The following is a 15268-nucleotide window of genomic DNA, read 5'->3' on the forward strand; positions in this document are numbered from 1 at the left end:
CCCAGTCTCTTTTAGAGATCCAAGAAGTGAAAAAACCCCCTGTGTATTACACATTTCTAATGCATGTCTCAGTGGGTGTCTGGCCTCTATAAAAACTCCTAGAAGGTTTATTCAAGGCTGTTCGCCAAAGTCTGGGAAAGTTGCAGTGGATGTACAGCATTTGGTTTCAGGGTTAGTAGATTAAAAGCCATTTCTAGATGAAAGCTGGCTTGGCAGACACGCTCGCCTGTCTGTACCCCCTGGTTTGGCAGAGGGGAGGTGCAGGAGCCCTGCAGAGCCTCATCTCGCTGGGCCTGCGGGCCCTGGTGCAGGACGCTGGTGTTGGAGGTGAGAGCAGCTGCGGCTCCTCCTCAGGACATCAAGGCAAGTCACTAGAGTGCTTTTAGTTGGGTAAAAGGCAGGAATCCAGATAAGGCTTCTGAAAGTGGATGGAGCACCTGTGGCATGCTGGAGAGAGGTGCTGGGGAGGCGGCAGCCTCTAGCTTATGCGTATGTCTATTTTGATTAGTGTGTGAGAATGTAGCAGACACAGACGGCTTTTTAGACTGGCATTTGTAGGAAGGAGATTCCCCCCCAGTTACACTTAATTCATTCCTGGCATTTCAAGGATTATGACAAAATTTCTTCAGCACCCCTACACTGTTACAACAGATGCCTTGAAGTGGTCTTAATATGCCAAGCATCAATTTGGTAGGAGACCCACAAGCTCTATGTAAACCTTCCAGAGACTTGAAGAAGACACACTGTTTTCTTGAATTATGTTTTGCCCTCAGAGTTGATTTGTGTTGCTAGAACCCCGGGGTACTGCGGTGGTTCTCCGGGGCGGTGGTATGGGATGCTTTACAGACACGCTGCCTAGAGGGATCGCAGTCTAGTTGAGACAAACTGTAGGTAACGGTTCTGGTAAACGATTATTTCTAATACAGTTTCTTTTTCTGTGTGCTTTTGTTAGGTGACTGTGTACAAGCTCCAACAAGATTGTTAAAAGTGACGATGGCAGACACCTGAAACTAAGAGAAGTCCGGAAGGGGTCACATTCTCAGAGGGCAATTGCCAGGCACTTTCTGAAAGTCTCCTTACTCTAGGTTAAGATCAGTTGGGCACTCAAAATTCTTATGTGAGCTTGAGAGACCAAACCAGTTCACCTTTTCTGTTCTGTTGCTTTCCTCTTTGGAGGAAAAAAAAAAAAAAAGACAATCACTGTAAATAGAGTTATGCATGCTGTACATTATCTTATCAGATGTGTTGCACTTCTTCAATCTGAATTCTACCGCTTCAAATAGAACAGGAGAGTATTAGGAATGCTTTTATGTAGGGTGTGATGTGAATATATTTAATCTGAAGATCCCTCTCGCTCTCTCTAGATAGATATTATGAGATGCATTGATAGGTTAATATAGCTAGTTTTATATTATCAGCACAGATATCTGTATTTCTTTAACCTTGTTTGGTACCTGATAACAATATGCCATTTGCATTAATACTGATAAACCAATATTCATGATTCTCACAGCTTATCTGCAATAAACATTTGATGTCTAAATCTGATTGATAGTGCTTAAATCTAAAACCACTAATGAGACAACCTTCTGGGTGTCTTAATGTTTGTTGTGATTCTATACTGTTCACATGAAGAGAAAAATGTATTCTGTCCCTGTTTAAACATCATCTTGCCTTATAAAAGCCCCAGAAACCTTGCATATATTTGTTTAAACATGAGAGGTAGCTGTTTTAATGAGGGGACATTGGTAGTTGTTAGAATTCTGAGAGAAAGCTCTTTATAAAATATGTATGCAGGTTTTACTAGCCTGGATGTAAATAAGTTAAAAACTAAAACGCATACTGAACGGTAAGTGACTTTACGGTGGGTCACAATGAACAGTGAGACAGGAGCCTAAAAGAAGCCCCGGAATAAAGCAAGGCTTGCTTGTATTTGGTTTAAATCTTTTATCTCTGAAAGCTGCTCTCCTCTTAGATGGATATCTCTAAGAGCAACCTGACTTTGTTGGCCTTCCAGTACAGATGTGTGGTGGAACAGTTTTTTCCCCACTCGCCTTGACAGCCTTGCCTATGCTGGAACAAAAAGATCTATTCTCTACATACCTCAGCTTTGCCTTTCTTGTCCCCTTTTTCTTTTCCAGTCAGAGTGCGCCTACAGTTTTGACTGTAGTTCAAGAGGATACCGGTGAGATAGCTTTAAACAAACCAGGGCATTTCAAGAGTAAAAAATAAAGTTTGGCTGCAAAACCCAGAAGTGGCTACATCCTCAGGTGAGCACTGAGTCTGCACTGAGCTCTGTGCTGCCATGGTAGAATAGCTCTTAGTACCTGAGCTCAGGAGTTTAAACCTAGCTGAGGGTCCAGCTTCTAGACAGATCTATAGGTAGGGAGACAGAACTCTATGCATTGCTTCAGCACTTGTTAGTTCTTAGTTCCTGTTGTGAAAGTTGTGGTCTTAGAAAGGAGACGGACAGGCAGGAAGCTTGGTTATCGTGTCTGATGCAGTTCAAGGATTTACTGGGGAACATCTCTGTTTGAGAGCTGATGCTGCTCAGAAGCAATGCGGAGGCCAACATAATTATAAGCAGAGTTTGGAGGGGTGGTTCTGCAACTGAGTTTAGAGGCGATGGTATCTAAGTCTAAGAGAATAAACGTATGACTAATACTGTTAGCGAGTTTAGTTTGAAAACTATCTGAGCATAAAGTTAGAAAGAACCGTGCAAAGTTAGGAGCAATTCTGCATACCCCTGGACAAAGCTTACTGAAGGGTGTCAAAATGCAGCTGGCATACAGTACAAATGCAAAGCTGTATCAGTCTCTCATTGCGTGGTCTGTGTGCTGCCAGCTCACCCTGCTGTGACAAGGAGGTTCCCAAGATGGTGACACTTTGTAGGGGAGAAACTTTAAGCCTGGGCTGAACCTGCAGCCCAGCACTTTTCAAGTTGAGTGCATCCTTGTCTGTAAGTCCTCTTAGGAGCTTCAGCATGAGAAATCTATTAGCCGAAGCCACGGGAGCTTCAGGGTATTTCCTGACAGTAAATACCTCCAGTTAACTGCCAGCAAGGTTGCTGAGTGTTTCTTTATGTTTACCGCTCTTTGTTTCATATGATTTTTTGTGACTGACCATCCTACTTTGTTGTTAACTTCCTTAAAATGGCATTTTTCTGGCACAGTTGCTTAACATTGCATTGTGCTTTTTGTGCGCATGGTGTGTTCTCTTCTTTGAAATGAAAAAGGTGATGGCTTGTGTCATCTGGAAAACTGAAAAATACTATCTGCATATTGGATTCACCATTGATGCAGGGGAGAAGTGGAAGTGCCCATTTCCCACTAGGTTCCAGGCTGGAGAGGTTCTAATAGCATTATCTAGAAAATAACAGATAAAATCTTCATGCATTGAGTCCATGTGAGCTGTCTTTTCAGTTTCAGTATAGGTAGCTTTTCATGGCAAGCCTTTCAGTATGGTTAAGTTTGCCTTACATGCCGATTTAGTACTGGAGGGGTTGAGGAGACACAAATATTTGCCTTCCTACTTCAGCATAATGGATGTTAAGACGTGGGATATAGTTTTTCCTGCAATTTGGCAATATTTGGAAAGTCAGAAGTAAACAAAATACCAATCTGCTAACTAATGTACCTCTTGGTGAATAGGAGATTGCCCCTCTTGCTCATGTTGCGTGAAGCTTCCCTTGATGAAGAAGAAAGTCTGCATACCTGATTTCTTGACAATGGAAAATTGAAGGTTTTATAATCTTGGCTAACTAGTGACTTATGTGATTTAAGAGAATAAGACACTAATAGTTTGTAACTGCTGGCTTAAATTAATATGGAAGGAAAGTTGCTAAGATTAATATAAAACATAATTTTTTAGAAGCTCGATTTCATGGAATAAAATACTTAAGTGTTTTATGGTTATAGTTCCAAGAAGTTTATCAACACATGCAGAAAACTTATGCCTCAGTATGACAGCTAATTGAACATATCACAGCAATGGAGACCAAGTATGCAATATATAAGCATCCTTCAGATTATAAACCTGTTAGTGTGAGTTTATTGCTAATTTTGTTTGTAAAATATAAATATCTCTTACGTTTCTAGAAGCCTTTAATAGCTTCTGCAGTAAGAGTTTTATACACATATATGTGGGGTGACCTGGGCTGTGGGGAGACAAGGGGAGCCGGGAGCAGGGGAGACATTCAGGCTCTTCGCAGGGCTGAAGGAAGCAACGAGTTTATTGAAGCCAAAGGATGAGGCCAGAACAATTTAGCCTGCGAATTTGAAGGACTCTGACCTTTGGGAAATTAATGTCTTGTAATGGAAGATACAGTGCCAAAACAGCTTGGTTAGAAGATGTTTTTTAATAAGTTTATGAAGAGATCACATGGCGTGGCTGACTGCCATAGCTGGGAACTGAATCTGATAATGTCTGGTGGTGTAAGCCTATGGCTGAAGGCTGAACCCTGCCCAATTGTTTGTAATTGTCATCAGGTACTAAATATGTCTTTGAATGTCTGGTAGGATGAATAACTCCTTGCCTTTAATAATTTTTCTGTGCAGCTGTTAATCATTCCTTCTTCCCACTGATGGCTGTTCATTTATTTTTTTTTCTCAAAAGTCTGTGGTTAAAGGTTTCGTGTCCCTGCTGGGAAAGCAGTGAGTGTGGGCTCCCAGAACCTGGGGTCACTAGTTCCAAGAAAAGAGTCTGGCAGAGCTCAGCAGCACTGATCCATCTTAAATGCCTAATTTAAAAAGAAAACAGATCCTTTTGAGTTGGTACTTACTGACGTTATGGCTTTTATAACTTGGGATATACAGATTTTATCTCCACAATACCTGTTTTTTCATGCTGAAATAAGTAGCCCTGTGACGCTCCATTAAACTATTACTGAAGTTTCATCTGAATGTTTAGTGAGTAAAGGCAGTTTATTTCCTCTGGTTACTGCGTACAGTGTCTGGTTTCTTTCTCTCATGGCTTTTTCCTCCCTGTTACTTGAACTTCTGAAGTCGTGATGTTGGATGCTTCACTTTGTCATTGCTCTTGCAGGATAAAGGGGTTACTGGGTTTCTAGTTAGATCTTTGCTGTGAGATGCTGGTGGATGTGGGTGTGTGCTGTGGGAATCTGCACATGGAAGCATCGCGGTGCCGCAGGTGGGTACCAGAGTGATGCTGCTGCTGCCCTGCCAAGGTCCTCTCTTATTTTCTAGTCCCTTCCAGGGCACTTCATTCTGATACAGCACTCTTAATAAGCACTTTTATAGCTGTAAACGGAGTGATATAATGCTTTGAAGACGTGGAGAATATCAGATGGTTGTACAAAATGTCATGTGTGAATGGGGTGGTGGTGTGAAAGTCACAGTGTTGTAGCGTCTGATGTATGAGGGCTCCTATTGCTTGGATCATTCCCTGTTTATAAAAACAAGGAAGAAATGCACAAATGTGGCTACCCTCTGGTTTTTTGCTACTTAAAAGGTCTTCTGTGGCAGCCCAAAGTCTTGGGTTTTTTTCAGCCCGTCTAAAGAGCACTTAGAGTCTTAAGGGAGGCCTTTCCTCCCCCATATGACATTATCTGTTCCTACGAGATTATAAATGTGTACTTTATTTCCCTTTTCCGTTTGATCTATGATGCTTTACAGACTGGGAAAATTGAGGACTCCCCCAAATGCCAACTTTTGATCCCTTTCAGTCATAAACCTTTCCAAAACACTGATTACTGAAGGGGAAAAGCTTGCTGAAAGGTAAGAACAGTTGGATATAGATTGGTGAAATTATCTCTGATTAGTTGCGTGCTTGATAGTCTGTGTGCAAAAAAAAAATAAACCCACAAAAAATCCCCGGGTTGCAGCAGAGTCTTGCTGTGTTTCAGATGCCCTCAGCTGAGTTCTCTGTGAGCCAGGGCCCCCAGGCAGCAAACACCCTTGTGCTGGGGTTGTCACTTGGTCGTTTCCCGATAGACTATCGAGATGAAAAATAATCAAAGTAAGGATCCTCTCAAATATTTAATAACAGAAACGCAGGGTATTCTGCTGATGGAAAAACTAAGGCAAGTGAGCGGAACTTGTGTCTGTGCCAGGAGGAGGCCTGGGCTGTCAGCGAGGCTGCGGATGGACAGTAGTGGCTGGTTTTTGGGCTTTGCTTTGGTGTTGCTTGTCTGGTGCCTTCCTCCGTGTCTGATAATCCCAGTGTGGTGGAAAGTCTTAGTGGCTGCAGGTTTTTGCTCTGATTCGTTAATATTTATACAACTCCCTTTGATGCCAATGTATTGCTTTTCTAGGAAAATGCTTTTATTTTTATATCAAAGCAATACATTATTTATATTTGCCACTTTTGTACATGGGAAATTTTGGAGGTGAAACATTCTCCTATCTGAGAAAATGAATTTCACTGCATGCACTAATAGGCTGTTAAAGCAGATACAAAGATTGCCTTTTGCTTTCGAAACTGTAAATTCTGTTTGGCATTTTTCAATCTGTCACTCAGACCAGGCAGCAAAAATATGTTACTTAATTTAACCATGTCTATGATATATGACCTGTTAGTCATTTTCTCTTTTAACTGTCATTTACTATAATGTTCTGGTCTTAGATGCTGTGGGGAACTAGTCCAAACTGTTTACTTTGGATGTTAAAAACCAAACCAAAACAAACAAAAAAACCAAAACCAAACAAAACCAAACCCAAGTATTCTACATAGTTTGAAGCTGTGGTAAAACATCAATTCCAAAACACTGATTAATAGGCTTTTAGTAGCTTGATACTGAATTCTTCTCTAAATCCATACATCATTCTAACTGAAACATGAAGTCACCTTGCATGGTAACTATCTTAATCACTGTTGTGTATGTGAGGCTTGCATTATCTGAGAGTTGTTCACTGGTTTCGGGTCTAGAACTAGTAAGTCATAACAAGCTTCTGGGTTTTATTCAGTATGGCAGACTGATGCAGCGGTTACTTTAATGTTTCCTTTTTTTTCTTTAAATGTTGCAGTGTGTGATTCAGCAGAGCCGTGTGCTGAAGGGAAGAAGCGATGCACCAGTCAATAATTCGGGCTGCACCTGAGTAGGTTTCCATAGCTTTAGGCATACTATGCTGGTTGAAGACATTGAAGCTTTGCTGTAAGTTAGGTGTTCAGTTTTATCACCTTGAAGTACTTTTCCCCCTTCTCTTTTCTCCCATAGGTTTTCTAACATTTGCTGACCGTAATTTTTTTCCTGGGCTGAGGATTGGAGTACAAGACCTCTGTCTAGATGATCTTTGGAATGAAATGTATTTTAAAACTAATGACCTCTGCGAACATAGTTTAGAACTGAGCATTTTTAGAACATTCAATGAAAGTGGGCAGATGCAGTCTCTCTTTGACTCGATTGTGTTGCCTCTTTGGAGAGAGAAGGGAAATACAGCTAATAATCATATTTCTTTTCCCCTTTGAAAAAGAGGTTTGCTGTGGGTTTTGTATAGCCTGTTGCCAATATCAGGAGGCAGCCAGACCAGCTGGGAATGAGAGCCCTTCCTCTCATAGGCTGTGGCTCAGTTTCAAGCTACATGGGAAGAAGAAACATCATGGACAACACCATGAGGGACAGAAGAGTAGTGGTCAGTACTCCAAGTGAAATAATTCCCCCCTGTGAGACAGCACCTTTGGCATAGGCATTGCTACCTCTGGAAGCACTCTGCCTAGCCTGGACAGGTTCTTGTGACCCTCACTCAATTTTTCTTAACTGTCTGCAGAATTTGCAGTGCGCTGCTTGTGGCTGAGCCTCAGTCCTGTATCCGTGTGAGCATCTGGGGTTTGCGCTGGGAGGGGAGTTTGGTGTAGTACCTGGTGTATGTTAAGTGCATCTGCGGTGCCTGTCTCTGCATTGCCAACAGAAAGCCTGTACGCTGCTAAAGAAACAGCCGGAAAGAATGTACACTGAGGCTGTAGGATGTACTTTTCTTAGTAGCTTTTTAAGCACCATAGGAAGAAGCGGTGGCTGGTCCATGGCTCTGGCAGGCTCCCAGGGTAGTTAACTCAGCAACCGTCTTGTCTCCATTGAGTGTCCTGCACAGACAGCCCCTTGTTGGGGAATTGCTTGTGGCCCACAGCCTGCTTTGTTCTCTGTGTTTGCTTATTTTTTTGAGGGTCCTAGAGTTTCTTCTGTGCAGGATCAGCTTTCTTTCCGTGCCTGTCCCTCAGCCCTGCCACGTGTGGCGTGGGGCGGTCAGTGTGGTTAGATGGCATTGCATGCGCGGTTGCAAAGGGACATGTCGCTGCCCTGAGCCTGCAGCTGGGACCTGCCCGGCTGGAAAGCCCGGGGTCACTGGCTTAGGAAATCTTTGAGGCAGAGAATCAGCTAATGCCAGAACTGAGGTGCGTGGTTGCCTGACATCCTGGTTGTTCGGATACCTTTCGTTTTTAAAATAACTTATTTTTTTAAAAAAAATTTATGTTGGTAGAGGATTTTTCCAAAATTAACTAATCCTCAAAATATGCATGCTTCCATGGCTTCTGATCCCCTGGGCTTAAGTATAAAAAGTTCTCCTGTTTCAGGTTACCAAAGGGGCACCCCCCCGCTTCCGAAAAAGAGGAAGACCCAGCACTACAAGCCAACCTTGGTAATGGCTTCTTCCTTCCCGTAGCTTTTTAAGCATGTGACATCACGCCCAGCAGCAGCAGACAGCCCTTGTCTCCCTGCTGTGTGCTGCTCTGGCTTCTCCCCTTCTGCTGGGGCAGGACAGTCGGTTTCAATAAGTCCCAGTAAATCTGTGAAGTCCATTTTGGGGGGATTATAGAAAACCTTTGGACTGACTCTCAAGTGGGTTTGGCAACCAGCTTGCCAAGTACTTTTCTTCTTCGAAGTATAACAAAGAGTATTCAGTGTGTATGCAGACATGGCAAGAAATGTAGCCTTTGCCATCAGCCTCTATTCTTCCAGGAGCTTTGGAGCAATCCCGGCTCAACACTGGTGTATTTCAGTAGCAGTTTTGAGTTCTGTTTACTCCAGGGCAGACACAGCAAAAATGTAATTGACACGGTTATTTTAAGTTTTAGCTTACAATACTTGGAATGCTTCTGAGTAGGCTGCTGCCCTACGTTCAGAAAAGCATTCCCCACCTAATATCTCGTATTTATCTTGCTTAGCTGTGTGAAAATAATGGTTTCAACAGTTTGGCTATTAACTCTTTCTCTATGAGATTCACATTTTCTTCTGAAAACACAGTTGGAATGCACCTGTCCAGCCTCAGGTGATAGTCTGCAGCAATACTTCCCACACAGTAACGGCAGTATATTAATCACCCAGCGTTTACAGGTTACTGCTATCTGCAAGAGGGGTTTGAAATTCTCTGCAAGAGGTGCTTGGTTTCATTTTCTTTTTAATTTCCTTGCTGAGCAATGACAAGCTCTCTGTTATGGCTGCACAGTGCATGCTGCTTCTAGGCCAGAGAAACTCTGGACTGGTAAAGTGGAAGAAGGGAGCAATTTGTGTCATAGACGCTGATTGATTGCCTGTCGCTTTGGGCATCTTTGTAATGGCCTCACAAAAGAAAGACTTACTGTATTGGGTGAGGAAACTGGAGGAGCCATTGTGTATTCAGCAGTGTGCAGCAGTTTTGACTGTGGACAACAGCACAGACCCTTTTAGACAGAAAAGCACTGAGGGCAGAGTTGGGCAGTCCTGCTCCGTGACCTCCCCGAAAGGGGTCTTCAATTTCACATATGGGGTTAATAGGAATGAGGAAAAAGGGTTCCTATTTTGTGCGTACTGAGGCTTTTGATTTTTAAGTTAAATTTCCTATGTCTGCAAAGTGAAGAGAAGGTTCTAACATATTTAAATAGCCTGCATCTATTGGGAGGGTGGCATGGAGCAGGGATGGCTGTACTTTCTGCCGGGGATGCAGTTTTCTTTTCAAGACTAGAGCAGAAATGGTTTATTTTGCTTGATAACTTGTAAAATGCAGTGACTGAGCATTGTCTGGCTGTGTGTACCTGAATCTAAGTTCTCATACCAGCAGAGCAGATGATCATCTCTACAGATCTGCCTAGACTGGCTCTACCAACTGCAGTTCTCAACATTTTGGTGTATAATCAGTAGCCCTCTCCAGTCTCTTATCCCTGGTGTTTCAGGATCACTAGAACTCTTCCCCATGTGGCCAAAGCAGCGTTCAGAGGCGTGGGCCTTTCTGACAAACCCCAAGTATTTGAACTCTGCTCCTGCAGGAGCCAGAGTGAGCGACTACAAGTCTTTGAAGTCCAAGGATGTGTCTAACCCATGGGGCATTGCACTCTCTGGTGTCCCCACATCCACACATCTGGAACAGGGTATGGCAGTACTCTGTGTCTGTCTGCATGGTCCTGTACCTCGGTGTGTGTCCCTTTTCTGCCCAAAGGAGCCACAGCACTGGAGGCTGATGCACACGCAGAGTCTCATCCCAGCCTGTAGCTTGGTGCTTGCTGGGGCTGGGACGATGGAGCATACTCATTTTGCAGGGTTGAATCTGTACGTGTTTGCTTGCATGGCTGCTCGTGTAATTTGTAAACTTTTCTTTAGGCACAGCTACATGATGTAGGGGTGGTTGCCTCTGAGGCCAGCACAGTTAGGTCCGTCTGACACAGTGCAGTACTCATCACCAGCTGGAGTTTTAAATAATTGTGGTTTTGAGGCACTGCTTCCAGAATGGATCGTCTGTCTGGAGCAGTGGATCTGCGAGGATGTGTCTGCAATGGAGTTGCAGGGGGGTGACACATCTGGACAGGGTGCTCCAGCTGCAGGGCAGTCTCTCTGTTCTGGACCTGACCTGTGCCTGTCCCCTTCCCTTGTCCCCTTCCCTTGTCCCCTTCCCTTGTCCCCTTCCCTTGTCCCCTTCCCTTGTCCCCTTCCCTGCTCTGTTTGCAGGGCTAGTCTGTGGAGCCAGCCTGTGGATCCTTGTGCTTGGGCTGAAAGCAAGCCATGGGACAGCTTAAAAGTTTCTTGGCAAGGGTTTCAAGCAGAGAACAGCTGACGCAAGTCACTATGTGTGTGTGTGTGTGTAGCTTTGGGAAGCGTTCTGTGTACCAAGGTGATGTGGGGTAGAACAAGGCTGTAAGTAAGGATAAATAGCTGCAAGGTGCTGTGTTCATTCTCCCTGACATTTATACATATCTTTGTTTCAAAATCAAACATCTATTAAGCATGCGGAATGTGCTGTGGTGCAATTTGCACACTCTGAGGGCAGATGAGAAATGAAAAGCAAAGTAGAACTGACTAAAACAGGATGCTCCCTCCCTAATGTCACCCACTTCTTACCTGTGCTCACGGGGCAGCTGTGTCAGTCCCAGTGGTGCAGCTGCTCGGTGTGTGTCCTGGGTCACTTTGAGGCCATGATTCAGAAGCTGCTGAAGCGCTTCCCAGGCAGCAAATGGAATTGAACAAGTGCTTGCCTGAATTTGAATCAGATTCATTAGAGCAGATTTTTATTGTTTACACTCAGTATGAGGCAACCCTTTTCTGTTAGTGTTTGTTTTTACATTTTTCCCATGTTTCCAACATTAACAATTCCTTTTTTTTTCTTTTCCAGGAAAAGAGGAGTAGAAGTAGTACAGGTGAGTAAAAACTATATTGGATTTTCTGCCTCTATTTTATTATAAAGAAAGTTTACTGATTTTAAATGCTGTCATTTAGATATCAATATGACCTTGGCTTAATTATTTTTCTTTCTTTTCCATTCAATTCTCTGCTACAGATACTGGTTTTGTAAAAAGATGGTCTCCCTTTTGTGAAGCACGTGTTGAGCCCAACTAGTCTTAACTCAACAGGTGCCCTGGTGAAAGTGGGAATGCAGTTAGGCTTTTCTTATGTCTGTTAATTAATAAGATCTGATAGTTGATTAGACTGTGTCACTCTGTGTTTATTGCATTCACAGACAGTCAAGCTTAACAGAAACAGGAGCTAGCCTTTGAAAAAAAGCTATGGCAGAATGAACGTTCTTGTAACTCAGTGAGCAGAGCAATTGTAATAAAATGCCTCAGAGTTGTAGCCCATCTACAGATAAGTTCAGGTGTTGGCTACATTTGTTCTTTCTCAGGTCTGAATGGTCATATTTCACACAAGATGTTACTTAAAGAATGATGGCAACTTGGGAAAGGAATTATATTACCGTGACAGCTGTAACATAGAGCACTATAGCCCTAAATGATCAAAGGGAAGCATGCTCTTTCCTTCTGGCTTGTTTGGTGTACTTGAAAGAGCTGCGTGTCATAGGTTTCACTCTTGCTGATGCTTATCCAGTGCGCATTTTGCACTCTGAGGTGGTCATGTGTCCCTCACACTTGCTTTCTCATATCTCAGTAGCAGAGATGGAACTGCCTCAATAGAGAGGATGGAGGACAGACGGAGGGAAATGGGGTGTTTCTTCTGATTGTTAAGGCTGCGCTTAAGTCTATGTGAAAGGTGCTTCTCAACACCAGCAAGGGATAGGAGAAAAGCACGTTAGGAACAATAAATTGAAAACTCAGGCCATTTTATTTTAAAGAATCCACTGTCAGAAAAGTCTTTAAAAAATTCTCATTGCTAGTTAAACTGGAGAGTACGTCTTTCCAGCTATGTGTGGTTGTCTGGGAACTGCATGGTATTACAGGGAAAAAGGGCATATACTTTACTCACTGCCTTTAACCTTTCGCCACTATAGCATCATGTTCCTTACTTGTACCTCCTGTTGCTCAGAGCTAAGAAGCAGCTTCTTTCATCAGCTGTGCTAACAGCATCTCTGGATTGATAAATACAAACCAGCATTTGTGAAGCACAGCTTCATGAACAGCACAGGGAGAAAGCTAGCCTATATTTGTGTCACTGTCTAGGGGACACTATTATTTTAATAATACCCCAGCGCATTACAATCCTATGTCTGCATTTGTTATATGTGCCTTTCTCCCGCACTGTACATTTAAGCAGCAAGGTGCTTGTATGAGCTAAATTCAATGAGGCACTGATGAGCTGAGCAGAGGGCAAATTCCATTTTACCTTGTGGATTGAAGTTGCTGTCTTTCCATGGGTTACCTGTTAGCTTCTGTTTGTGTAGCTTAATGGCTAGTCATCAGATTGACACAGGATTTCTTTATTGAAGAGCATTTTGGGAAACAGTTGGACAGGACTTTGTGTAAAAGGACTTAATGGTGTCAAATTTCACAGCATAATTGTGATGTCAGACTAAGCTGTACTGTGAATTTGTGCCCCAAAGGCATACCGCGAACACCCATGCCTGCTGCTCTGCTAGAGCAGGATGGTTGGACGGCTGTGTGTGATCACCCCCCGCCTGTCGCTTGTGTATTGCTTCATATGTCCTGATCCACATACTTGTAGCCAGTAGGGGATGTATCAGAAATGGGCTCTTTCTCCATCCAGCATTACTAGAAGGTTTTGCTTGAGTCACCTTGCATGGTCTATGTCTGTCCCACTAACCCTGCTTCTAGGTGGAGGATGTGGACAAAGTTTATTTGGCAGAGGGAATATTGTTTTCCTGTGTTAAGCAGCAGTGTTTCTTTGATTTTTGTTTCCCCATGTCCTCCTTTAAGGAACCTATCCTGTTCAAGAGAAACCAGCTTTTAACCTCACAAAAGACAAGTAACTCAACACACAAAACCACACAGATTTATCTATTTTCTTCTTTATGTAAACTCAAAAAATTTCTAAATGTAGGTGTGCTTTCCAGTAATAAGTAGTGAGTTTGGAAGGTTAAGGTTCAGTTACTGGCTTCCAGATAGCAAAGCACAATGGACTGGTACGTGCTGACTTCTGTGAACAGACATCAGATTATTCTATTTGCAAAGGTGTTTCATAGGAGCAGGAAATAATTTCCTGCTACTAAAGGGAAGTCTTCAAAGTCTTCAAATAAGCACCCGTGTTTCTTCTCTTTCCTTCCTGCAGTGTGGAATTAGGATGGACCTCTGTTCTTTATCTAGACCAATGAAATCATCTTATTTTGCTTTCTTAAGGCTAATTGTGCTGTACAGATTATCAGCAAGCTGCTGCTAGACAGCAATTAACATTCTGTGGCTTGTGTTTGAGTTCTGTGTTTTGTCTTAGAGTTACAGTTCTAGCTTTCTGTTTTTATTGAGTGGGGAAACGTGCGCATCCTCATCCTCCAAATAATGGAAGAATAGGACTGGCAGTGGGATGCTAAGCAGTCATGCTCCTCTATCCAGCAGTAAGACATTATTCAAGCATCAGATTGAAAACAAAGAACTTCTCCACTTGTATGGTGATAAGTAATTGGGATGTTTTTAGGAACTACTGGTTAAATTCTAGCAGTGAGAATTCACTGTGAACTCAATGCACAGGAGCAGAAATGTGTGACATTTTATAACACAATTGAGAAACATCCATCAAACTATCTGGCTTAAAAAATAGTACAGTAGGTGAATTAAATAAAAAGCAAACCCGCACCGCAGGACTTCCAGCTGTGGCCATCTGGGCAGGGCGCTGGGGCCATCGGGCTTTCTCACGATGGTGTGGGGCACGAGAGGAAGCACAGCTGCGGGTGGTCCGCAGGGCTGGTGTTCCTGGCTTTCTTCTGGTGAACGACTGCACCAGTCCAGCTGCTTTTAATCTTAAGGCTGCATTTAGAGTGTTCTGAAGGCAACGCTCTTGCGGTTCCTGCAGCAGTTACCTACCTCCCCTTTCCTGCCTGCTCAGCTGGAGTGGCTCGAGCTGGTGGCTCAAGCAGAGATGCTCTGAACAGGTGACAAACATGACCAAAGCCCATCTGCCATGGCCTGCACGGAGCAGCTCTTGCACTGGCATTGGGATGACTTGACAGTAAATAGTTAAATTGAAGCATTTCATATTAAATTCTTTCATCACTGTTTCAAGGGAAAGGCTTTTTCTGAAGTTATACAGTGGTTGTCTGAGGCATTCACTATTAAAAAGAATATATTTTCTGTAATGGAATCTAGCAAATAAGGGGTTTGGGTGGTTTCTAGAAGGTAAATCTGTTCCTTTATTAATAAAACCTTGGTTTTGTTCAGTTTCACCCCTTCATCCCTCAAATTTAGCATAGTGCCAAATTTAGAATTGAAAATCGTCAGTTCTTTTTTAGCTAGTAAAGTATCCAGTTTCTTACGACTTTGTATGCTGGCGAGGGAGAGGGAGAACATCTCCATCTACCTTGTTTTTCAGGAAAAATCTGTTTGGCTTAGTTTGAAGAATGTAAGATTGAAAACATGTGCAGTGAAGTGGAAATCATCACAAGTACCTCTGATGGGGACATGCATTTATTTTTGTTTCACAAGCTATGCACATCCAGAATAATTAGCTGCA

General features: G+C 43.0%; 1 protein-coding gene across 1 annotated transcript in view; it reads left to right on the plus strand.

Moving 5' to 3' along the window:
* ITPK1 (inositol-tetrakisphosphate 1-kinase) overlaps positions 1-15268 on the plus strand; it is a 149731-nt gene that overhangs the window by 24099 nt on the left and 110364 nt on the right. Inside the window, exon 3 of the mRNA XM_065636543.1 lies at positions 11532-11556. Coding sequence (XP_065492615.1) covers positions 11532-11556 — 25 coding nt within the window. The remainder of the gene's footprint in view (positions 1-11531; positions 11557-15268) is intronic.

Source organism: Caloenas nicobarica, chromosome 5 (genome assembly GCF_036013445.1).
Source record: "Caloenas nicobarica isolate bCalNic1 chromosome 5, bCalNic1.hap1, whole genome shotgun sequence".
Lineage (NCBI taxonomy): Eukaryota > Metazoa > Chordata > Aves > Columbiformes > Columbidae > Caloenas > Caloenas nicobarica.